The 27,677-nt window shown below is 31.6% G+C and overlaps 1 protein-coding gene and 1 long non-coding RNA gene across 3 annotated transcripts in view; both read left to right on the top strand.

Annotated features, from left to right (window-relative positions):
• Nucleotides 1-23,148, top strand: part of LOC123701282 — a 32,526-nt gene extending 9,378 nt beyond the window's left edge. For both annotated transcript variants that reach the window (XM_045648704.1, XM_045648703.1), the window contains 5 exons: nt 5,219-5,329; nt 19,498-19,662; nt 20,511-20,602; nt 21,073-21,220; nt 21,788-23,148. In XM_045648704.1, the coding sequence (XP_045504660.1) occupies nt 5,219-5,329; nt 19,498-19,662; nt 20,511-20,602; nt 21,073-21,220; nt 21,788-22,056 (785 nt within the window). In that variant the 3' untranslated portion in view covers nt 22,057-23,148. The remainder of the gene's footprint in view (nt 1-5,218; nt 5,330-19,497; nt 19,663-20,510; nt 20,603-21,072; nt 21,221-21,787) is intronic.
• A 2,671-nt stretch (nt 23,149-25,819) lies between these two features.
• LOC123701490 lies at nt 25,820-27,205 on the top strand. Its single transcript, XR_006752745.1, has 2 exons — nt 25,820-26,047; nt 26,541-27,205. It is a non-coding gene; the product is annotated as an uncharacterized LOC123701490 (long non-coding RNA).
• Nucleotides 27,206-27,677: the final 472 nt, after the last annotated feature.

Below are 27,677 nucleotides of genomic sequence, written 5' to 3'. Positions count from 1 at the left end.
AAACACAAATTCTTAAATAAGGCATGTTTTGTCAAAACATAAATTAATTAAGTATTGTCTACCTTACATGTCAGTTGTCAGTAACAGAGTGTCAGTTAAATAATTCTGCAATGCAATGCAACCAATGCAATAATTCTGCAATTTTTTATTCTATATTTATATGCCTTTTAATACTCTATCCTTTTAAAATACTCTTGAGTATTTTATTGTATATATAAACACTTATGACAATAATGGCAATGTAGCTGGGTTTTAATTGGAAATCCTTTATGTTGGCCGATGATCATAGAACGTTATTGTTATATCTAAGTTGATCTTTTAAAATTCTTCAATATTTAGTTGTCGAGTTCGCAGCACCGGCTGGACATTTTGATCACCCTGGACTGGCTGAAAGTAAGTCCACACTGTGTAGACTTTCTACCCTCATCTGACAACCTACGAATTAAATATTCCATTATAATTATTTCACCCCACAAGTAGATATACAGGGTGGTTTTAGGACCTCCTGCCAAATTTAAATCAGTTGTTCAGATCAGACCATGAAACTGAACAATTTTTCCAAAGAAACATTAAAAAGTAAAAAAAAATCAGACTTCCAATACAAAACCGACCACATGATCGAGTAGTTTTCTATGGAAGGATTTTTTCTCATTTCGACTCGTGCATGTTTCTTTGTAAAAGGTGTTCAGTTTCATGGTCTGAACAACTGATTCAAATATGGCGGGAGGTCCAACAATAATCCTGTATACACACGAGTACCTCTACTGTTATTATCTATACTGTCCCTCTTTTGTCGTTTATTTATTTTTAATTTTTTAACAAAAATTCACGGCGGCGGGAGTCGGTGAGCGCACGACTCGACACAGGTCTTACCTCAACAAAGCCTCGCGGGCATTTGAAGGACCGCGCGGCCTCGATTTCGCGCGTATCTTGGTTTATTTTTTTATGTGATTTAAACTATATTCATTCTTCAATATTTTATGACACTTTGCCCTCCGTAATAGTAATACCTACCTAAATATGCATTTTCAAAATGTCTATGTTATTAAACACACCTATAAAATTGAAAAAAACGGCGCAAAACGGGTTGACTTCCCGATTTTTTTTGATCGTACAAAGTAATTGATATCGTGTTACCGACGACACTCTGCCTTCAAATAGATCTTTGTGTGTAAAATATATTTTTTCCAGTCGAAAATAATGAATATTTCATTGTTTAAAATTAATCTAAAAAAGGGCAATAATCGGAAATCCTCGCCTTAATACGAATAATAATTTTACAGATATGAAGGAATACAAAACTTCAACGTATGTTGCCAGTATTTTGAAAATGAATTTGCCATTTTTATTGGTAAAACGGTAAAATGGTTAAAGGATCTTCAGGGTAATGCTGTTGGATTTTTCGATCGTGAATGTGATTATTTGTATAGTGCACTAAAGGTTCATGATAATTATTAGATTATTTTAATAAGCATAATACATTATTTTGTTACTTTTATAAAGCTTAAAAACGTCATAGTCGTTTTCGCTAGCGATTTTATGTGAACTCCATGATGGATATGATGAAAATAAAGTGTCCCGTATTCTCGACTAAAAAGTACCGCTATTCGTATTCATATATTATGAAAAATAAAAAATAATATAATTATTATAGTTAATATTGAAACTTTTTTTATGTAATTTATTTAATAAAAAATTGAATACAATTTTTTTGTCCATATATAACTTTAGTAGGCAGGTACTTTATGTAATAAAAGAATTTAAATAAAAATTAAAACTTGACTTCTCATTTATGTATATAGCCTACGTCACTACCGCCACAAACATAATAATTCAGATCATTGCAATGAAACCTCACAACTCAAAATCGGACAACGGTTTATACTGCAGGGCGTGTCAAAGAAATATTATACATACATCCATAAACTCGAAAAACATAACCCTCTTTTTTGCGTAGTCGGGGAAAAATTTGGGAAATTTTTCAATATCTGGCAACATTACACGCACACAGAAGCACCGTGTACGTACAGTGCAGCGGTGAAATGACAGCACACATAGCTTTATTGAAAATGACGATAAATTATTCGGTTTAGTTCGGCAACGCTCCATCTGTCTTTTATTTTGTAATCTAAGGTATTTACGTATAGGAATGTCAAAAAGACTAGTATTGCCAAAAATTTATGACAATGGTCGATGATACACGTTTGAAATAATGCATTTTCGGTACATAGTGTCTCATATCCAATCCTAGTTTAGTAGCTTGAGTTGTTCAAACTTCAATATAACATTTGGTACGGCGTAATACTTCATGCTTACATATTATGCACCTGCCGATTACCTTACACGCTTTGGAATCGTAAAATGGTGATAAAGCTTACCCTATATTTTAATCTTATTTACTTTCTTTTTACTACTTAGAGCTGTTAAATATTAATTGATATACACACGTAGTTTGCTTTTCTATTCCATTACATTTTTTGTAAGACGACGAGTCACGTAAAGGATGACGAAAGAAGGTCATAAGGATACTAAGATATAACTGGAGATTGGAAAGAAATACACGATTTTGGAAGTTAAAATAATAAGAAATATAAATTAGCACTAGCTTACCGCCCGCGGCTTCGCCCGCTTTCTCTAAAACGATTTGAGATTTAAACTATCCTATCTCTCAAGTTGGATCGAACTGCACATGGTGTGCGAATTTTATTATAATCGGTTAAGTGGTTTAGGAGTCAATTGAGGACAAACATTGTGACACGAGATTTATATAAATTAGCATATATCTATGATATAACACAAAAAGGCCGATTTCGATCTTGACTTAAATAAAAATTTGCCTTTCCAACTCGGGATATCCGTGAGGAGCTTTACAGTAACTATCAAGAATGTCTTTGCGTCGGGTAAAATAAGGGCAGACAGTCGAACGAACCTCGCGTTTTTAATGTCCAAAAGAAAATGGGTCACGCTCCCACCAATCATGTCACCGCACCCCTCGTTATATAGGGCATAAGTAGAACAGGGTACAGTTCTTTTGTAAAGGTTTTCATAATGTTTAAACTACTATCGGAATAATTTCAAAATCATCTGCCTGGTGGGTTGTTAGATAAACGTACGAAAGTTCTTGAGGTTGGATGTCTTGGCGCATGTATGAACTATGAAATAATGTTTGTAAAATGTGCTGATCTGATCCATATGAAATTTTGCACAGGATAGATTAAATATATATAGTATAACAGATCGGCACTAAGGGATACTACCTACGCCAGGGAAGTTGCAGATACTATTTAAACTTTGCAGAAATCTTCCCATAATAGATTATTCATTGAAAATAATTTAAACACTTATTTATGAATGAAACCAATCTGTGGTTGTTGTTTCTCACGTGAAATAAAACTGGTAAATTATACTTAATGTCAGCTAAACCTCGGTACAAATTAGATAGTTGCCAATTCGCAGGATCATTTCAACCTAGTTAGCGTGTATTTGATACTGATTTACGAATGTTTATGAAGATATTTTAATAGACGTAGGTACTGTTACAGAAAATATCTTTCCAGTAACTAAAAATCTTAACAAAAAGCATTTGTTTCTATTTTTCTTTCTGTCATCCATCCATACTTATATTATAAATGTCAAAGTAACTCTGTCTGTCTGTCTGTCTGTTACTCAATCACGCCTAAACTACTGAACCAATTTGCATGAAATTTGGTATGGAGATATTTTAATACCCGAGAAAGGACATAGGCTACCTTTTATTGCGAAATATGTACCACGGGCGAAGCCGGGGCGGACCACTAGTATTCAATATGTATTTATTAATGATCATAATTAAAATTAATTATCATAAATTCATTCGAAACTAAGCATTAAATAAAATAAAAATTACACAACTACAAAACATGTCACGTCATATATGGTGATGTCAATAATAACTTACAAAGACAGGTGAGGTCAAAACAATAAGCATTAATTAATTATTGTTTATTTTTACACAGGGATTAGCTCATTGTGTGTAAAATAACTACAACAACAATTCATGTAAAAAGGGAAGTCAAAACATTTTATACGTGTAATCATTTACATATTATATGTTTATGTTCATCGTAAATTTTATTAACTACTAAATATCGTCAATTTGTAGTTTTACAATGTAGGAATATAGGTACATAAAAAAAACTTCCATACTTGTTTGAAATAATAAACAAAATTTAATATTTTCAAATTCATCTCCCGTAATAATAAAAGTTATAACACAATTTTAACTCGCAATTGTTTCCCAAGGCGCCATTCAATAAAAGTTACAGCAGAAATTATCTACAGGTTTTTTTCGCTCACCAATTATCATTGTGGTTTGTGTAATTATCATGACTGAATAAGTAATTAATAGCTTCATTGAGTTAGTCATCGCCCTTGTACGAGATTCTTCGTTATGTCACAAGCAATTTATTAATCAGGTGGTAAATGTCCGCCTTGGTAGCCCGTGATGAGTCGGAATAGAAAATATCGTGTTTGTGATAATGCACCTATGAGTATGAAGCCATATGATTTTCTTTAATTAAAATTGCCCATCTTTCCTACCTATTTTAGCATTGTAATGTAGTTATTGTGTTGGGTGATGAAGGTTTAATATTACTTAATTCATGATCTTATCCAGTCTTGAGGTTCCAGAAATCAAACTAATAATTTTACTGTGTCAATATGTGTAGTATGACGTGTCCAGCGTCCGTTTATCTTCTTGTTAAGAAAAGTATAATATGATTATTATAATTCATATAATATATAAAAATAAGTCGGGTTTTCCTTCCTGATGCTATAACTCCAGAATGCACGAACCGATTTCCACGGTTTTGCATTCGTTGGAAATGTCTCGGGCTCCGTGAGGTTTATAGCAAAGAAAAGGTGTCTCTGGTGTTCGCCCGGTTTGCTAGTAATTCATATAATAGTATGTTACTTGTTACTAATGTTATAAAGTAGAAAAATATCCATGGTAAAGTCGATACCTCACGTTTTGTCTTAATGAATTGCGTAATTAACATACAAGTCATCAATTTTTATAGCTCTTCAATATTATAATCATCTAGAGATAGAGTGAGATTTTAGACGATAATAAATAAGTCTAGACATATACTTACGTATAGATATTCTAAAATATCTAAAATAAGTTTTAAAAGTATAATGTGTTTGGACATTTAAATTTAATGTTATCTCTTTGTTTCAGTGGAGAATCCAAACTTCGACCAAGGATACTTCGGACCATGGCGTGTTTGCAAGAAACTTTTGTACAACAGGGAGAAATGTGGCACAGACGTGTCGAAGTTTCGACCGACCAGTAAGTACCGAACTTTATTTTTTTAAACATTCCCAATTTCTATCTAAACTTTAGTTTTATACATTCGTATTTTTCTATCAAAACAATTGTATTGACTGTATAAACACAACGAATTTTATTTATGATGTGCAAAATTAAATATTTTAATCAAATAAACAATTGAAATTATTGAAGTGAGAAAATATTAATTCAAACATGAATATTATACAAACATACTGACATACATTCAATTAACGTCACTCGAGGTTTTATTGAAATATTTTTATATAAAAGCGTTCTTATAATGTCCGAGACGATATCGTATGTCTTTTGAAATAAAATAGAGGAAGTGTCGTTTGGTAATTTTTTTAATATTTTCATGACTACCTGAAATGACATAACTACTTGAACGTAACGTTAACGAAACGTTTGAAATTCAGTATTTAAATTCAATATAACAAGCTTAACTAAATATCAGTTAGATACCTACGTAAAATCTGATAACTGAAATTTGATCCGTAGTAACAGCCTAAGCCGATTTTTGGGAACTTCTGTATGATACTTTATAGGCGGCAGGCGGTAATAAAATTCGAAGTAGATGAATGATGATATATGAGATGGAAACTTGTATAAGGCACGTGAAACATATAGGTGAAGCCACCTGTCAAATTCTAGTGTTTCAGTTCATGTTAAACTACTTTTATACAACATGTCCAGCAAGGACGTGAAATAGGCTAGACAAACGACGCCAAAGGCGTTTCACCTTAGAGTCACTAATTATATTCGTTGTTCGTATTAATCGTGAAGTTTTCTGCCGTAACGATATCGTATCGAATACTATAAAAAATACCCATCGCGTTAAAAATTTAATTGGCTCGTAATTTTCGCGTAAGCGTATATACAAAACACAGTTAAAATAAACTGACTGCCAGATAAAAGCATTGGTGGGCCTAATCGAAAATTCAGTATTTATTAACGATATTTAATGTGCCCTTGAGTTGAAATGGGATGAACTTCAAAGAACTTTGTATTTAATTTTAAAAAGCGAGGGCTGAATGGAAAATATAATTTGATTGAGAAAGTTCTGCGTAATACAAAAGTCAGTAGGGATTGAATGGGATTGCTTTAACGTCCGATAACTTGGTATTTTTTGTAATAAAATCCATACATATACATGATATAACCATTCCATTGAAAGAATTTGATTACAGTGCCTGAATTTATAATTAGATCTATATTCCAACAATCGAAATAAAATACTAACTATCGACTATCTGTACATCAGAAGTCGACGCAATAAGAGCTCTTGACCTATAAAGACACAAGAAATTTACGATGCCGAAAATAACACTAATATAGACTGAAGGAAAACGCTTTCAATACATTTGTTTTTTTAGGTTCATTTGATTGTCTTGTTGAATCACGGACTGCTATTTTTAAAATACATTTTAAGTCACTTACGAAATAAATTGTAGGGAAAAATAACTGCAACCTTTTAAAAACGTTTTCTTCTTTCAAACATTTATCTTTCAGAAATACCTAAATTTAATTAAATTACACACAAGAATAATGTAACAATATGTATATATGTAATGTTTTGTAATTAATTCGCAAAGTAATTTAAAGTTACACGAGTTCTGAAAGTCTATTAGTAATCGTTTGAAATAGTATGTTATCATGCAAGGATACGTCTAACAAACTAGGAAACGTCGAAGAAAAAGCCATTATATAAAGAGTCCTTTGTTCCTTTATTGATATTTATTTCACTAAAGGAGATTTGCGTGTTCAAATTTACATGTTTTTGGAAGTTTGGCTTTGGAATACACATTTTTATTTAGGGGAGTAGTTTATGTGAATTTACTGTAAAGTTATTGCTCGTATAGAAGACATTTAGTTTCTCTAAATCTCAAGATTACTACATTAAATTTTAGTTCTCCTTTCCTTCTCTTTTTTCATATGATACTCTATTCGTAATATCTATACCTATAATAAATCTGTAGAAGGGTCAATTCTGTACATTGAAAATATTGAAAAAATAAATAGCAGGGGGTGTTACTGGATCGATACCAAACCCAAATATGTGATTAAAAAAATTTTTGTCTGTCTGTCTGTCTGTCTGTCTGTCTGTATGTGAAGGCATCACGTGAAAACTAGCGGTTCGATTTCGATGAAACTTGGTATAATTATACCTTATTATCCTGGGCGTAAAATAGGATACTTTTTATCCTGGAAAAATACGTAGAAAAAATTTATCTTAATTTTTCAGTTTTATCCATAGACGTTGTTCCGTAGAACCGCGAACACACGTTGCGTATTATTATAGGCCTAGCCGTATTTGGGAATTGGGTCCAATAGATATTTATAAGATGTTATTGACAGAGGTACTCAAAATGGAGAAATAACCATCCACGCGAAGACCGACATCCGCGCGGACGGAGTCGCGGGCGGAAGCTAGTGCTGAATAAGATAGAGAAATGGGAATTAGCTAACACAAAACTAGGCATTTTTGTCAAATCATGCATTCATCTGTACTTTAACTTACTTTAATTGACTTTTTTTTAAACGTAGTACATATCTTAATATGTGCTACTACATTTTTTGTTTTTGCCTTAGAAGTAAGTACGCACAATTAAGCCGGCAAAACTGAAACAAAATTCGGTTCAGTGACATTTTAAACATCTGATGTGAACTGATGTGAATGTTGAATATTAGAGGTATAATAGCGTTATTGTTGAGAATAGCTTGTGAATTTCCTTTGAGGTATTTTTGTCTTTATGACCTTTAAATAAAATAATTAGTGGGAAGGAATTTTGGTTCCTTCTAGAATTCGGTCACTTTACTGTCTTCGACTTTTACCTCGTTAAAATTTTGGAACTTCATCTGGAAGTCTGTAAATTTATAATACCTTTGTAATACGCCCATATCGAGGATGCTTACTTACGTCAGCATACGCCTTTGTTATTTATTTTGGACATTTTTTTCAAAATAAACAACAAGATTTTAAGACCAGTATCTGGTATTGTTCAAAAAGAATAACAATCGATTTCCAACTGCGTAATTTCTATGTTTTTGTTACGTAAAGTTATGTGTGTTATAGGTAAATAGAAGGTTTGGTGAATTCTACAGAACGTGACTGTCAAACCGTTTTCATTAGCACTATTATGTGACAGTTGCGTGTTCTAACATTTTGCAAGCTTTGGATATGTATTTCAAGATATTTTTAGATATAGTTAAAAAGGGCAATGTTTTATGGTAGAACTGTTTAGTATGATTTATTCGGATTTTTAATTCTACTAAATTGGTTTCTGGAATTATATTATGGAGGTATATTTTAATCGTTTCTCAATAAAATCATGTGAAGCATGTGTTTCTGTCAATAAAAAATGTAAGAAGGAATGTTATTCGCCGCTTAGGTTATGGAATCTATTTCTTTACATACATTAGCTGTTATTTATTCAGCTTTCAGTTTTCATGTACCTTTCATCCTATCCATCCAACATTCATTTTATTCATTCATACAACTGTCATTCCTTGAAAATTCTACCATTCAGATGCGAAGCTCTAAATGAAATAGAACATTTATTTACCTTTCAACAATTGAACTTAAATCCTATATCAAGTCACCAAAACATTACCCAGGTAATTAATTACTTTAAGTACATAGCTTCCCCTTAACGAAATGAGCAGACCAATGAGGGCTAGCCCATCACGCACTCTGTTAGTTTTCTCAGTACCTCGTTGATAGCTTAACGTGTTGAGTAATCATACCGTATCTAAAGGCTTATGGAATTTTTGAGGTAACAGTTCATTTCGTAATTGTTTCTGTGTTATTTGGAGACTAATTCTTGAGCAGTTGTACATTCGTAGATTAAGTTTCTTTTAAAACTGTTCGAAGCTTATGATTCGTTAAGATGCTTATTATAAATTTGATACCAATTTTATTATGAATTCCACTTACTTAAGCAATTATATCTACAATAATTGCTAACTTCGATTGTTTTATCATTGATGTTTAAAATATTATACTATGTGGTTACACGAGTCGAAATTTGTCCTTCTTCAAAACACACCTGTCTTCCCTTTCCCTTTAGTACTACGTATTTTCTGTTACGTATTGCAAATACTACATAAAATGTGGGAACAGTAAAATACATACAAGACGACCTACTACATATTAATCTAGATTCACATTAAAGCTACAGTTAACAAATAACACCTCTTAAATTGATCGCTTATCAATAGGAGAGAAAAGTTCTATGAGAGTCTAGAGTTTTAATTGTGCAAGTCCAGTTTTAAAGATGTGCTCCACAGAATGGTCACGATCAGAGAGAATCGTGATCCTTGTAGTTGTAACTTTACCTTGTTACTGGCTAGATTGATGCGGGCTTAAATGATAAGGGATTCGTGCTGTTTATTATAAGAGTTTAGTGGTGAGATGGTGAGAATTTACACTTACCGTTATGTTATGGCGATGTTTGGCCGTTAGTGGCCAGACTATTTTGTTTATGGATAGTCTTTTGAGCTCATAAACAAGTTGTAGGTGTTTAAATGACAAGTAAAGGTCAAGAATTTGTACGACGAAGTTTCGTAAGACTAAAGTTGTTCGTTTTTTTTTTTCTTATGGTGTAACTGATGTAATTTTTTTTCAATTGGTCAACGCTTTATAATATGTTCTTTAGTTTAAAATTATCGATTTATATTATGTTCAAAATGGTAAAAGTAATAAATTATAGAGTGCAGCAGTAGGTATTATGAAATATAATTACCTCTTTATTTAGCATCAACAAATAACAAGTTTTCAATGTATCTTTCTGTTGATCGTTGACCTTATATTTTATATTATAAGGTAAATGTTATATTAGGGATATCATACTATGTGTATTGTATATTGTATACTGTATATCATATTAAATAAAATAAGTCGTGGGAAATTTGTTCATATCGTCGCTTATTGCGGTCATATATTGTTGCACTTCACACGTACTACTTTTAAACTTATATGCTAGATAATTCTTTTTATAATATACTAACTGCGCCCTGCGGTTTTACCCGCGTGGCTCCGCTCCTGTTGGTCCTAGCGTGATGATATAGATATAGCTCGATAAATGGACCATCTAACACCGAAACAATTTTTCAAATCGGACCAGTAGAGATTAACGCGTTCAAACAAACAAACAAACAAACAAACTCTTCAGCTTTATAATATTAAACATATTTTATCATAGATGGTACAAAACATATATACGTTTAAATGCTTTTACACTACAAAGTCTGTGGTCTTATTAAGTATTCTTTTGAAAATTATTGGGACAAATGGAATTTATTATACTTAATTAGTTATACTTACATTCAATTGTAACAATTAAATTGTCATTATATTAAATAGCTTTTACATATCTGAAAATGTAAAGAAGCTTAAGTAATTCAAACAAAATTGACTTGTTTTAACTTATTGTTTCACAAAACACAACATAAATTATTATGAGCCACCGTAAAAATAGATTGTTTTATTCGCTGTTATAAATCGATCCTTCATACTTTCACTAGTCGGGGAATGTTCATGGTAATAAGTAAATTAACTATTTCTTACTGAGTTTTTGTCTGATTTGGAAAGCACGTCGCCTCAGAATCAATCTGTGAACCTGTCTATAAATTGCTAGTATGCGCAAATAATTTTTTATTATTTCTGTATGATATTGTTTGAATTTGTATAGAATATTAGTAAATAATCAAAATCAACGCTGTTCGTTCCATATTAAAGTTGCTCGCATGAAGCATCTATGTAAGCAATAGTCGTAATCAGAGTTGTATCCAGAAATCACAAAGTAATATGAATAAGTTTTTATTTTTATTATGGGTCAATTTAAATACCTAAACATTTTGTTCCTTTCAAATCAAAAATGTCTGATGATTTGCGCTCTTTATCTATACTTTTTTTAAAGCCATGCATTGTCGTATATGAGATAAGTAGGGATACCTAGATATCTTATAGCAGTATTATTTCCTGCAGTGTGGGAAAAGAATTGGGGATGGCGCTAGACGACCTATACATAATATAGTGCTGTCATTATTCCACACTGGCAATAATACTGCTTTAAGACATCATGGTATGGGGGCAGTTCATTAACGAAGAAAGCTAGGTGTGTTTACGTACCTATAGAAAGTAGCTTTAATTGAAGCGTCGTCCGGTGCGAGCGTAATTAGTTTGCGATAATATGATTATTATATGTCTTATTCGCACGATTTGAATTATTGTATCCGAGTAATATAATGACCCTTTGACACGGTCTATGTTTTCTTTTTTCTGGTTTAGAATTCAATGTTTTGAGCGGTCAAGTATTTGAGATTTCATTTTTGTTCATTTATCAAATTACAAGTTCTTTCATTCTTTTTTATCAGGTGTTTCAGTATTCATAAACAATAATCATTTATATGCCATAAGGCATAAAGACATATATTATGTTCTCATAATTCAAGCGATCAATATTTTACAACTTATTTCCCTGTTAGGTGTTAGCAAGATCCATAAATAAATTCTAGTGTACGAAAAATTGTATATGCCTATGTAGTGTACTATCTTGAAGCAGTCGAGTTGAAATATTGGAATATTATACATATGTTTTAAACCAATAGTGATAAACTCGTAACTGAAAACCATTAACAAACGATTAAATAATACTTCGAACTTGCTAAGGAAAATCTTCCTTTGCTTGGTCAATAACCTTTATCACTGTAACGACTAAACAATTCTGGATATTCAGTAGGGTTATCACTTATTACTTAGAAATTAGAATTATTGAGAAAACCATAGAGAGTGTTAATTCACCAACTACTTTTGTGTGATGCTTTTTCTACGTCATTTATACTTTCAATTATTTTATTCAATTGTAATCTTTTGTATTTAATTTATTTTTATGTAATTGTAACGAAAACATGGTGAGGTAATGCTCAAAATATAAACAATGAGGATCTTTGGAGAAAGTGCAAATATCGGGAAGTACTTAGTTGCAGTAAAAGCCAATCTATAACATTTAGTAGCCCTACCCTAAGTTTCGAGGGTATTTTAAAGATTTCGTGTTAGATTACACCTTCAAGTAGCAACCCTGAACCCCAAGCAGAGGGACACAGGTGCGCGCTGGTTTAGGCATTCACTGTATAGAAATCCGTATATGGGCCAGCTTTGTTGTGTCAGGTGGCGTTTTATTGTTTCAATTAGATATTGATATAGTTTTGCAATAGATGAAGTTGGTTTATGCACGGTTATACCAAACAAACATTGTGTTATATTTTTGTGAAGTTGGTATTGTAGGTGCTTCGTTTGCATGTATCATGGCCACAACAATGACTTTAAATTACTTTTTTGAGCGTTCTGTCATGATGAAGAAGTTATTAAAAGACGTAATTGACACCATATTAGCATTGTTTTTTATATTTTTCGAGTTTTAATTGATAATGTACCTACCTACCACTATATTATGTGGGTGTGATTAGACATTAACTGAAGTATCTGTTGTATTATTACCTGTAAGGTACCTTGTACAAGTAAATAAATTAACGAAAAATACAGTAACTAACGTATTTTATATCATTATGCCTATGTAAACGAAGAAAAAGCAAAATGTTTAGGGTAAGGGTGACCCAATTCGTCTCAAAAGACGCTTCGACACATAATCGAATCCTGAATATTACTCCTGGGGGCGATGACCTAATTCCAACCAAAATATGCTCGAAAAAATTTCTTATTAAACACACATCAATGAAATTGCTATTGCCAATGAGATCGAGGAAAAACGATACACTAACAATTCATAATAATGACTCAAAGTCACGTTATGAAACGTGCAGAAATGTCGCCTACGAATAACTCCGTTCATTGTTTGTGTGATAATAAATCATACTGTTGCAATTATCTGTCGATTTGTAAGACAATTCGCGACTAGTAAAATATATTAGTAAGGGAGGCGAATTTGTAAAGGCCTCTGTAAGCTAGAACTAAATTCACTAAGAATGTTAACATAACCTTTGTAAATACTTAAACAACGCAACACACATTGAAAAATATTATGTCGTGCGTATCTATAACAAAATGAATTTTTACATGTACACGTAATATGTAAACCTACGTAGTTCTTATTGTCGCTAATTAAGTATATTATGTACACCGTAATCTGTACTTAATATTATAAAGCTGGAGAGTTTATTTGTTTGTTTGTTTGAACGCGCAAATCGCAGGAACTACTGGTCCCGATTTGAAATTATTTGGTGTTAGCCCATTTATCGAGGAAGGTTAAGGCTATATTATCTCATCACCCTATAAGACAAATAGGAGCGGAGCAATTCGGGTGAAACCTCGGGGTACATCTAGTGTATTATAAATCAGTTAAAGTGGGCTAATATAATTCAGACATATATACCAAATTACCCTAAAATATATAAGTTATGTAGTAGATTATTAAATAAAATCTCGAAAGATCATATAAAACGACAAAACATCGTTTCCTCTATACATCCGGCATTCTATCCTTGTCTCGATTCAGGAACAAGTAACAACGCAAGTAAAACGAATGAGACAATGGTTCTACGAAATTGCATCGACTGTGAAACAATTACGAGATGCAATTCAATGTCATGCCATTGTGTCGTGATCATGGAGTTTTTATGGTGTTTCTTGTTATTGTAAACAACCATCACGCATAATTTAATATCCTAATCGCGGGCTTCTGTGCCCGTGCATAGGAGTAGCTGATTGTTAAACTAAATACTGTGGTACTAATCCATACTTATATACTTATATTAATATTATAAATGCGAAAGTAACTCTGTCTGTCTGTTACCCAATCACGCCTTAACTACTGAACCAATTTGCATAAAATTTGGTATAGAGATATTTTGATACCCGAGAAAGGACATAGGATAGGTTTTATCCCGGAAATCCCACGGGAACGGGAACTATGCGAGTTTTCCTTTGACTGCGCGGGCGAAGCCGCGGGTGGAAAGCTAGTATTGTATAAGGGTTGATTATTAATTCGATGTGGCTGGGAAATCCTATTATGAGAAAAAAACAGAATAATAACAGAAAAGTGTTTTCAATTAATTCTTGTAGATGATAGAATTGTAAATATTTCAGTCTTTATATTATGTAAAATATAACTGAATAAATAAATAGTCCTCTTGTTACTTTGAATATGTATACGCACAGTGGATTTTGAACAGCATCACGTTAAATAATAAGATACTGATTGGTCATACAAGTACCTTCTTTAAAGAATTCCATCAATCGGAATTCATTAGCTTATCTTAATTTTTCTTGTAAATGACGTTTTAATTATGTCTCGATTAATTAGTATTTTATTGACGTCGTAATTGAGTATTTGAATAAAAAATTTTTTTGTGCTAAATGGAAAGATTATATATTGGTTTTATAACAAAACTATTTTTTTAATTTTTTTTTTGCAATAATTCAAAAGTTATATCAAAATAAAAATTAGTCTTTGAATCCAGTACCGAAAACACACCGACAACTCCCGAAACGTCACATCTATGGTGACCAGCCATGGCGCGTTTATAGTCACGTGATTTTAATTTAAATTTCATCAATTTTTAATTGCTTATAATTAATTGAAAAACATTTTTTTTGGAGATTTTGCATTAAATATCAATATTATTAATAATAAAGTTTTAAAATACATGAAAAAAATCAATATTTTTTTTTATTCAAATACTCAATTGACATTTACACGTGCACATTATTACGTTTTCTTTGAATTAACTAAAACCACAACTAAAACGCACTAATTAAATTTAATAAACAGTCGATAGGGATTTAAAAACATTCAATGAATGTGTTCAAGTATTGCTTTAATTTCAATTTAACGATAAGCATAAAATGAATATTCACTTAGCATTTACCGTACCAAGAAAATGCTAGAGATGATTTGAGTAAATGACCCTTAATTCAATCATCTGTACTGCGAAACAACCTTGAGCGTATTTAGGGTTGTCTCTGTGGATAAAATAAAACACAAATTCATATAATATGGAAATTGTATCATAATTGATAATCAAACCAAAATGTTCAACAATCATTGGGAATTCTATAGAAGAAGTAAATTGTATATTTAAAGCATTTGAATTTTGAATGATATAAAATACAGCTAAGAGTTAAAGGAAGTAAAATTTTGCGTATTTCCCAAAATTAAGTATCTAAATAGTTGAAGGTTAATTTTAGATATATTTTGCATAGATTTTTGAGAAAAAGTTAACCGTGATTTGGGATTGGAAGCTGCGTCTTTCGTTGTTCCGACTGACCTCTCCAGTCATTAATAAAAATGCGGCAACCCTAATTATGACCTAAATGTGTAAATGGCGAGTCATTTTATAGTGCAAATATTTAACTTGTTTATACTTTATAGTGAGTGTCAACAATTATATTATTCATAATTGAATAATCCTCTTCTTCAGCTTAATTAAAATTACTCATCAATTCTTCTTTTTTTTACGATCTTTTTCAAGAACAATATTTATTTTCGGGGACAGTGTGTCGAAATCAATTTCCTAATGTAATTTCATAGCAGACATTTAATCTACTAATGAAATAACACAATGTTATTTTTATATTGTGTTCGTCATTTCAAGGTGTATCCAGGCACTATTTCTTCTTTTATGATTATTATTTGTTTCCTTGTAATTATAATATTGTAGGATTTCCTGAAACAAATTAATACTTTTTGATTACTCATTACTTTGTAATTTATAAATAGCTGGTACTTTTACGTAATCCATGTTGTTTTGATTTTTTTTTAATATTGCGTTAAACAAGATATTGTAAAACCACTCAAAAGCTTATTAAGTTCGGGATCCTACATTTGACCACTGAATATTATAGGTACTAAAGATTGCATTATTTTTATTCGCTTTTCATTCAATAGTGATAATGGAACAAACTAGAATGTCATAATATGAAAAATAGAATCGGATTTCGCAGCTGTTACCACCAAACAGAATATGTAGGTATTAGCATATCCATTCAATAATTTATTATGTACTTTTAAATGGTTATATTAACAAACTTCATAAAATAGACAATAATGAATATCGCCACAGTCAATTTTACACACACTAATATAATATGGTATATGAATGCTAATGCGCAGCGTGTATACCTTATTTACCTACCAAGTGACACGCTATTATATTTGTTACCTACGTAAAACTGACTGAATGACTTTTATGGTAAAATCACAGGGTAAAATCATAAAACGTATGTTAAGTAAACAAGTAATACGATCATGTGTAAATTCGTTGTTTTTACCATATTAGGTAACAAGTGTAAGATCATCCTTTCGTATTTCTTAACATTAGTAATGAAAATGTTTTATTCATCGCTTTTACTACATGCACGTTGCATATACAGGATGTTCCCTTAAGCAGTGAGTAATAGGAAAGTCAACCTGAGTTGATGATTCAGTTTTCTGTCATTCATTCATCCGCCGGTCTAGTGAAACGTTCTATATTTGATTTTTTTAAACGTAAACTAACAATTTTTTTTGTGATAATCGTCTTTTTCGATGCGTCTTTTACAAACAATTTTGTAAGTACAGGGTGTTTTATTTCTGAATGGAAAATATTGATTAGTTTTTCTACATCTATATCGAGTATTGTAGACCTTGACTTTGTTTGCTAATGGTTAGATAATATTGACTCGACGTAATTTTAAACGGAGTTGAAGTTAGTGATGTCATACATAAAAAAATGTTTATATCTCACGTGTATTTGTAAATCATTTTGTTTTCAATAAGTAAGTAATATTATGAACTAGAGATTCTATTTTTTTTTATGTGAACGCGTCTACTATTAATATTTCTGATTTTATGCATTCAAATGATAAAACTTACTTTATAGCTTTTAATTTTAAACTATATTTCATTTTAAGGATCATATTATCTTCCTTAAGTAATTGATATTTGATTTGTTAATATGTATTTTTTGTATAATTTGAATAAAAAATGAATTTTTATAGATATTTCTCATAACGGCTGAAAATTTGCTACTAAAGATAAGAAGTTTAAAATATTGTCGAAAAAAACAATTAATTGAAACCGTATAACCTTATAGATCGGAACGATGTTCGCTCGTCCATAGAAATAAGTTATTTCACGGACTTTACTATGAGTGAAACTCATTTATATTAAAACTGTGTTCATTTTGAGTACTGTTACCTGTATTGGTTGGGTGCGAGTCGAAATCTTTAACAATTGATCACAAGGAGACGAGAGAGAAGGAAGGAGTTATGTTTATTATTATATTTATGGAAAAAAGAAGTATCACGAGGTTTTTGAACTCAGTGCAGTGTTTATGGATATTGTTATAGGTACGTAGGTGGGTTGCAATTTAGTTATTTTTTCGTCGAAATAGCCTTTTTGTTGATAATGTTCGCAAATATGCTTGAAAATCCCTAGCTAATATTTTTCATGCGAAAGTAATGTTTGTCTTTCGATCTGTTACGGTTGAATCTCAAGTTGAACCAATAATAATAAAACTTGAAACAGAGGTAGACAAAGCCTCGGAATAGCATATAAGCTAGTAATAGCTGTTTGTGGGTGAAACTTGCACAGGAAAAAATGACTGGTATGGCTTTCACGCTATAATGTTAAGTACACGCAAACGAAGCCGCTGGCGGAAAGGTAGCTAGTTTTTAAAAACGATTGATTTAAATTGCCGCTTTTACAGAATCCGTTAAATTGAGCGTGCACAAAATACCTACTGTATATGTATTCATAACATTAATGAAACCAAGATTGGTCGTTGAATGTATAAAACATGATGCATAATACTTTATTTTTTTCGTTAAACGTATATTAGTTTGTATGCCGTCATTATCCTACTAATATTATAAATGCGAAAGTTTGTGAGGATGTGTGTGTGTTTGTTACTCTTTCACGCAAAAACTGCTGAACCGATTACAATGAAATTTAGCACACATATAGAGGGTAACTTGGATTAACACATAGGGTAGGTTTAATCCCGGAAATCCCACGGGAACGGGAACTATGCTGGTTTTCCTTTGAAAACGCGGGCGAAGCCGCGGGCGGAAAGCTAGTGGTTTAATATATGTAATCAAAACTATATCTGTCTTTGTATCTTTTCTGACAACTCTAAAAGTAATTATGGTCAAAGAATACATAAGTATACAGTGATAAAGGTGTTTCTTATTTTTTGTGTTCGAACTGAGACTGCTCATTGTATTTATTTTTTGCTTTACGTATGGAGCTATTTCCAAAATTATGAACGAAATATTAATTGTGCTATTTAACTATAAGGCATCATTTATACATTGTTTCATGTTTGTAAGAATTTCAGCTTTTTATCCAAACTGTAGTTTTAAATGGAAGTTTTTTGATCCTTCAAAATTCAATTTTAAGAGTACAATCTTAGAGCATTGTACAAAATGACTAGGTACAAAGCTTTTTAAATATTGTACAATTTATTGCAATCAATATCTATTCTTGTGATTTACTAATGAATTGTTAAGTGATTTGAAGAATCATTAGATTTATAAAACGTGCTCATTAATAGCTCTCTTTTGTGTGCTTTTGAGGTCTTTTCAAATATAATATTTTGTTCACATAGTAATGCTCTGTGGTTAAATACAGTTACTTTTACAGTTATTGTGAATCAGTTTAATATAATTGTAGATACAATTAAACGCTAATTTTAAAGTGATCAGTGTTCCTAAACAGTGTCGTATATATAATTAGAGTAATACTGTATATTACCAAAGTTGGCAAAGGATTTAATTCCACATATTATACACAGTTAAACGTAGGTAATAAATTATAGTTATGGCAACGCTTGTAGCTACGTTTCTCTCGATGTTTTGGGGAACAAACGATCTCATAATTTATTAAAAACATTACTGTCTTTTTTAAAATAAATGTTTCGATCTGGCAGAACGCAGGCTGATCACCTACTTGTCCTTAAAGAAAATCGATCAGTGAAACAGGTATATGTATAATGCATCTGCCACTTATCCCACTAGGGGACACGGGACTTCACACACTTTTTAAACGTCTCTGCCATTTTTCAGCACTATGCAATTGTGCAGTCAATGTTTGTTTTGACTGGATTATATATTAAGTATTAACTATGCAATGTTGTTATAAAATATTTTTAATAATGTCTCCTTACAGCGGCGGTGTACCTAGCCGGTGTGGTGGGTGCGATAGGGGTGTCAGTTCTCGGCGTATTCTGCGTGCTATCCGTGCTGCAGCTGGCCATGATCTCGTCCAAGGAGAAGGTGGGCTTCAAGTACACCCACCTGGTTATGATGAAGTTGGCGCTCGCGTTGCTGGCGAGTGAGTATAAATAAATGATACATTATTATTTCCTACTAATATTATAAATGCCTATAAATGCGAAATTTTGTGAGGATGGATGTGTAGGTATGTGTATGTTTGTTACTCTTTCACCTAAATACTCCTGAACCGATTAGAATGAATTTTAGCGCATACATAGAGGGTAACTTGGATTAATACATAGGATAGGTTTTATCTCGGAAATCCCATGGGAACAGGAACTACGGGTTTTTCTTTGAAAACGCAGGCGAAGCCGCGGGCGGAAAGCTAGTTAACCATAAAACTTAAACCACCTTCAAATGATCAGAAATGGGACCAACCTTTCAAGGTCGTTTCACCCAGTCAAAAGTATTTAGGCCAACCCGAAATTATAATAATACAGGCGATTTGTAAACCTCCGCCTTTTTTGAACTTGACTGAAAAAAAATATAGGAGTTCGATAGATATTCATCCGTTCATATGAAGCTTTAAAACGTATTCTGCGTATCGTATAAAAAAAGACGTAATAGGTACATATAATATAATACTAGCTGCTCCGCGCGGTTTCCCCCCCGTGGCTCCATTCCTGTTGGTCGTAGCGTGATGGTCTTATAGCCTTCCTCGATAAAAGAGCTATCTAACACCGAAGAATTTTTCAAATCGGACCAGTAGTTCCCGAGATTAGCGCGTTCAAACAAACAAACAAACTCTTCAGCTTTATAATATTAGTATAGATTATACGATATGTTCTTGTATTCAAACGTGCAATTATTTTTGCCAATAAATACCTTTCTAGTTTCTATCTTTCTTTAATTTTAATTATATTTCTTTATTAAGACATATCAAGACCTATATGTTTATTTTTCCAGCGCTCCTGTCAATCGCTGCAGCCGGCCTGTTCGCAGTACAAGGCGATGACAGAGGATTTTATCTGACTAGGGGAGAAGCTTTTTATGTACAGGTAATTATTTATGCATTATACCAAGAGAAAGTAGTATTCAAAATTCATATTTATTATATAAAATGATTATAGAGGTTACATATAGGTAAATGCAATTAAAAATAATGGAAGTATAAACTGAAACATGTGAGTTTGATTTTAACAGGAACCAATATAACTGAATCAATTTTAAATTTATATTTTTAAATTAATATCACTTTTACTACATTCGAAGTAGTTCCAATGTAGTTCTCTTATGTTCATCGTGTTTCTCATGGTATGTTTTTAACTTTTTAATAGGAGAATTTATAGATAATATTTACTTTTTTCGTTATTTTAAATTGACAAGTTCAATAGTATAATATCTAACGTCATGCTTTAAAGAGAAGGAAGGTACCTTCTTCATATATAAAAGAGATAGCCAATTATAAATAGCTATTTATTTCGTCCCATTTTTCTATAATTTAATCGCTAATAATTTTCAATTACAGATAGTATGCATCGTGATAAATTCCCTCCTATTCATAATGTCGTTATACGACACGTTATTCTCGAGGCGAGAAGGCGGCGACCCGACCATCCCGATCGGCGAACCGACAGCAACTACTATAAATAATCCAGGTTTTAAGGAAGGAAGAGGTAGTTTATTTATTTATTAATTCTTTTTTGCTCCAAGAAAATTACAATAAAACTTAAAGAAAGTTACAATAAAACTTATGCAGCGATTTCTTCCAGACAACCAGACGTACGGAGAGAAATTAAATTAAAGGAAAGGAGTAGGGTAGAGCATAAATATATAATATAAGTAGTTATGTTTTATTTGTATAAAAAGCTTGAAAAATTACAATTTTAAATTATTTTTAGAAGTTTTCATAGGACATACAATTATGTGTTCATGCGTCTCTGTTATAAAACAAAAGTCTGTCTGTTTGCCAAAAACTCAAATTTACAAAAAACGACTGCACCTGTTTTCATTCTTTTTTCAACTGTATGGAACTGTTACTATAACTGTTTTTTAATTGGTTCTATACATAAAGTGTATTATTATTATGGTAAAATCACAAGGCAAATGTACTCCATCTTAGGCCACATTTCGCTTACCAGCAAGCCAGATCGTGGTCATGCGCTTCCCTATAATTAACAAGAAAAATTAAAACAATCTTAACTATATGCAACTATAACAAATATGCATGTAAAACATTACAGGCATATCAATGACAGACGCATCGGGCAAGCCGTATTCCACAAACGGGCACGGCTCCGTGGCCTCAATGAACACGACGGCGACAACCCTCACAGGGCTGTCAGACGCGAGCACAATAACAAGATCACCGTTACGGTCCTCGCTGAAGAAGCCAAAAGCACAAGGCGGTCTGGGCATACAAAACCCGGGGTATTCTGGCAGCTCGCCACCGTTAAATCGGAACGGTAGCCAGAAAAAGGTCAGGATACAAACGCATAGTACGGAAGTGTAGTTTTACAAGGTATTTATCAGCTAGGTATAGACAAATGTCTGGGTATACACCGTTGACGTACAATAAATAAATGGATTCACAATCGCGCTAAAAACTGTCAGAAGTATAACTGTCGCAGGTCTGCCAGAAGCAAAACTGTCACAGGTCTGTCAAAAGCAAAACTGTCAGAAGCAAAATTGACACAGGTCTGTCAGAAGCAAAACTGTCACAGGTCTGTCAGAAGCTAAACTGTCACAGGTCCGTCAGAAGTAAAACTGTCACAGGTATGTCAGAAGCAAATTTGTCATAAGTCTATCAGAAGCAAGACTGCCACAGGTCTATCAAAAGCACAACTGTCACTGTAAAATTTTTAGATATGTATTTCCCGTTTTATTACAAAAAAATTGTTGTTATTTGATTTTGAATCTTATTTTAAATCGGAACAATGTCGATAATAGTGTGCTGCGCCGGCCCTAAGTATATTATTTGTACCATGAAGAACATAATATTATGTAAATGTAGATCATATAAAAAAGATGACTGTGAGAGACTTATGTTTATTGTATGTCAATGTGTATGTTAATTTGTTTTTACGAATTTTGTTTATTGATATTCAGGTATTTAGATAGACAATTGTTGTGCGTATAACTGTATAAGAATTGTTTACAAGTTCTGCCATTTTATGTTGTGTATGTTTTATGTATTTGTAAGGAAAGAGTAATATTATTTTCAAGTATGCAATAATTTTTGGGTTGATAAAAATTCTGATGTATTGCTTCATTTTGTGTATTTTCATTGAAATATTTGAATATAACAAGTATATGGAAAGTAACGAACAAAATCAAACACTGTATATTAGTAACATTGTTTGATATTACGAATAATATGAGACTCATCCGATTCAGATTTAAGCAATTAATAACAATTTGACAGTTTATATGGAACTTTATTGTCGAAAAATAAAGTATTAATAGGAATCGATTTTTTTACATAATATGCGGTCTCATTTTGAATTTTAATTCAGTGTTTAATTTCTTGGACTACAGAGTAAAAATGTTAGAAATAAAGTAGTGTATGTATGAATTTAAAAATGCACACATTTTTTTAACAAAATATGTATTATTTATAGATACTACTTTTGTAGGTTTGTTATTGACTCTCAAATGTACGTGACGCACATTATTTCATACTAACACTGTATTTCTTTCCTATTTTTGTCTTTTTTTAACAGTAATTTCTTCTACAATCAACAAATTTTTGTGCAATATCACGCAATATTTTATTTTATATTTTCTGGTATTTATTTTTATTTCTGATAAGTATGTTTGATTTTGAAAATCAATCTTTAATATGGTTTTATAAGAATTTTCTTTGATATAATAAAATAACATTATTTTGTTTATGAACAAAGTTCTTTTCTATAAAAATTGTAAATAGCTTGGCACATAGTGTTGCATTTCTATGCGAGCTAGCGCGCAAGAGCAACTTTTGTCACCGCAACTATTTTGTCTCTCCCATCAACTCTATAGGAAGTTGCGTCGCTACGTGCGCGCACTTTCTTACTAGCCCATAGAGTTGATGCGAGAGACAAAAGTTGCTCTTGCGCGCTAGCTATATGGGAAGTTTGTGGAATTTTATAATTATAATATTTTAAATATATGCAAAGGTTTATCAGTAAAATAATAATTTTATTAAGTTTATATGAGAACAGAGGGACAATATTTATTTATCTATTATTTAAATTTCGACTAAACACCTGACTATGAATTCAAAGCATGTGTATTATATTCATATTAAAAATAGCAATATATAGATTGAATAGGTATTATAATTTCTATATACTTTTAAAATGGATACAATTTACGGAATGTTATTTGAATGAAACTATAACCACTTTAATATTATAAAAATAAGTATAAATATTGTCCCTTGATATAAAATGATATTTAATCATGTGTAAATATGTTTTTATACATATACTTTACCCACCAGGCTTGTTAGACGGTAACAAGTATGTTGTTTTGGTCTCGTTTATAAAACTGATAAAAATAACACCGATTTAGTTATATATAATTTTTTTCTTAATGGTTAATAATGTCTCATTTATTGATGAATGTCAAAAATGCTTTATTCTATATTAACATTATGTTAAGAGATAAAAGAGATGTTTAGAAATATATTAATTAACCTTTCACAAAAATATACTTCTAAAACTAATTGTGCCTTAAATGAAATTCTTAGGGATATTAATTCTTGCACTCTGTGTTTAATTGGTTAATTTTTATTATTAGTTTAGTGTAAATCCGTCCGCATTCTGGTCTTATTTAAGTCTAGTTAGTTTCACAATAGATCTGTAAGATATTAAAGGTATAATACCATTATTATTATTTTTTTGCTTAAATTATATTCCTCTGCGTCAGAAGTGATACAAATATATTGTTTTTCCGAATCTAAATGATGTATTTTGTATGTAATGTATATGTTTAGTGTAGCACTTGTACCTACATAGTATAATGTCAGAATCATAGATGATTAAGTCTCCGTCCGTTATATTTTATGTTTTGTTTGAAATTTCTAATTAAAATGTCGATAATTAAATTGTTTTTTTTTATTGCATTCATATAAATTTATAAAGAACTAGCTTTCCATCCACGTTTTCAAAGAAAAACCCGCATATTTCCCGATCACGTCGGATTTCCGGGAAAAAACCTATCCTATGTGTTAATCCAAGTTACCCTCTATATTTATGCTTAATTTCTGTTATCTACAGCTTTTCTGTCAGAACAAAACTTTTTACTCAGTGATTTGCAAAGAAAGATATACCTAACTTCCTGTATACCGCTCTTCTTTCGAACATATAAGTAAAAAAAATGAAAGCAGCGTGATATAAACGGTTATTGTGGTTATTCCCAGTCACACCCCCAACTTGTCACACTTACTGAATGAGAAAAAAATATTCTCTGCTTATGAGTCACACTAAACATTTTTTACATATTTTGCAGGTGATTTTCAGGACATTTTTAAGGAAACTATCAATTCGGAATTTTAAAAAACTACAAAGGTAAATTTTCATTAAAAATACGTCCTCAAATTCACCTAACATTATTTATTTATTGCAGTGAGTTGTAATGTTAGGTGAATTTGAGGACGTATTTTTAATGAAAATTTTCCCTAAAATGCAGGAAAGTTTATAAAATGGCAACACTAGAAGATAGAGCAAAATGCACTGAGATGGCCACGCATGTTCGGAATCTAGTTGTAGTCCGTGGTTGTAGTAGATCTGTGGCAAGTTATATAGGTATATCGCAGTTCAATAAAGAAACGAATCTTCAATGGCGGCGCTTATCATTCCCTCTCGCTTACACACGGCCGTACGGCATGCAAAAAAAAGGGAAAAATAAAATCACTAAAATGTATTTGATTTTCCCTATAATAGTTTTTATCATAATCTATATATCTATATATATCTTTGGTGGCAATCTTATCACAAATAGCCTTTAGTCAGTCTCCAAATTCCAAAAACCAAAAGATCCTCGTAATTACCATATAATAATTCATGCAATTAATAATGATCTAAGTGGCAACCACTTAATCGACCAAATACGATTTGGCAACACTGACTACGTAGTGCATCTTTTAATCTTTACGAACTAAACTAAATTATCTGTGGTGCTGTCGACTGTCGTAGGTTTATTTTTCTGAGTTCGTCTTTATTCGTAGACAGAGTAACTAAATATTTATCTTTATTCTATACTCTATTGTTGTGTCATAAATCATTCGTAATCATTGCTCAATGCTCAGTCTAATTGATAAATTTTGATAATAGGTTATTGATAATATTGTTATAAAAGCAGTATAATTAGCTATCAATTATTGTTGTTCCCACAGAGCAAGTAATATGTTGTTCCAAACAGGAGAACAGTTCAAATTCATATTAATAACTAAAATGACAAGGTATATAAAAGGTAAAAAAGAACAACATAGGTATTTCTACAGAAATGTTTGAGATTTGGTATGTATTTACATCTTTAGCTTCTAGAAATTCAATGTATTATGTCGTAAAACGGTGTGAAACGGCATAAAATAAAACTTCACGCTTTAATTTCCAATATTAGGAGCCGATTTTTCAATCTTTGGAATGTATCCGCCCAATAAAGTATTACACGAACATATTATAATGTCACCTGTACTGTCATAAACGGACAATTACAATACATTTTTGAAATGGTAGTTTTATACATTATTCGACAAATAAGTTTTATTCAAGGATTGAAATTTGAAAAATCAGCCCTAAGTCAGTAAAATGTATAGAATGCACACAGTTATTGCAATTTAAGTGATCTTTTGATGTTGTTAATACCAATTACATTAAAGAATTTAAAGATTGTTTATGAATTCTGAGATAGAGACAGAAATAATTGCTGTGGTCCAAAGTGAAGTATATTGATTTTGAACATTTTTTTTCGCCTTAAAATCCCGTTTTATCTCATTTTTGTACATTCGAGGTAACATTTGATCCCTTTAAATGGATTAATAATCATCGAGTTGTCATTTCAAATAAAGTATTACCGCCCCAGATGAAAAAATTCATACTAATAGGCTTGATGAAATCAAGGGCCATATGTTTTTGGTAACGGCTAAGGAATTTACTGAGGTGTTTTAATACCTAGTTTTTGATAAAATAAAGATGTGTCTGTGAATGTGTCAAATGTGAATAACAAAATTAGTTTCATTGCTTACTTATGTAATAGGAAGGGACAGTTTGGGATGAATCGCACATTCGTGTGAGCAACCTCATTTCTGAATGTTGGTACTCAGGCACACCATTTTCCCATAAAAAGTTAAGCAGCGTTTAAAGACGAAGTATGTTAGGGGGTGCAATATTATTTGAAGTCTGACCTCTGTATACGCTGCCGCCACCACATAGGTGTGACATACCAAGCTAAACGACAGAACATTCAAAGGCGTCAAGTTAAATTAAGAAAATTTAATTGATACAACTGGATATAATGGAACAAGAGTTTATTCAAAACTCTTAACATTCTTATTTTTACGAGTCCAAAATTTTTATTACTTTTTAATCAGCCATAATCGTACATGTACCTTGTATTAATAATTAACAAACAAGGTAATGTTAGGATTTATATAATAAAATAATATGTAAACTATAGGTTTGTGGCTGTTTTATTATGCCACTCTTCAAAACATGAAGGGCATAGAGCTGGCTTGTGTGGGCACCCTTTGCACCTATAGCTAGTTTCTCTTTGTGTCTTGTTCTTAGTACACATCTTGCATTTCAAAAATGTATTCTTATTCCAAGAGATTTTCTTTGGTATCTTTTTAGGCCAGTGACCAGTCGGAAAAGATGTTACTTTATTCGAGGATGGTACAGATTCTTTTCTTACTTTCTGTCGATTGTCATATTTATGATGTTTTATTAATTTTGTCTGGTTTTAGAGCTGGAACTAATTTTAAGAGTTTTATCCTCTCGAAAGTCGATAAATTCATAACTCTTAGCATTACCTTTACAATATTTTTTATAAATATAAAAGCTGTTCCAAATTGCTAGGTCTAGTATATGGAAAAGTACCTTTTTATACCACCTTACTGTCTGACTGCTGGGAGATGAATAATATGAGACC

This window comes from Colias croceus, chromosome 21 (assembly GCF_905220415.1).
Source record: "Colias croceus chromosome 21, ilColCroc2.1".
In the NCBI taxonomy this organism is placed as follows: Eukaryota; Metazoa; Arthropoda; class Insecta; order Lepidoptera; family Pieridae; genus Colias; species Colias croceus.
The sequence above is the reverse complement of the archived record's forward strand: the minus strand, read 5'-3'. Positions and strand labels throughout refer to the sequence as shown.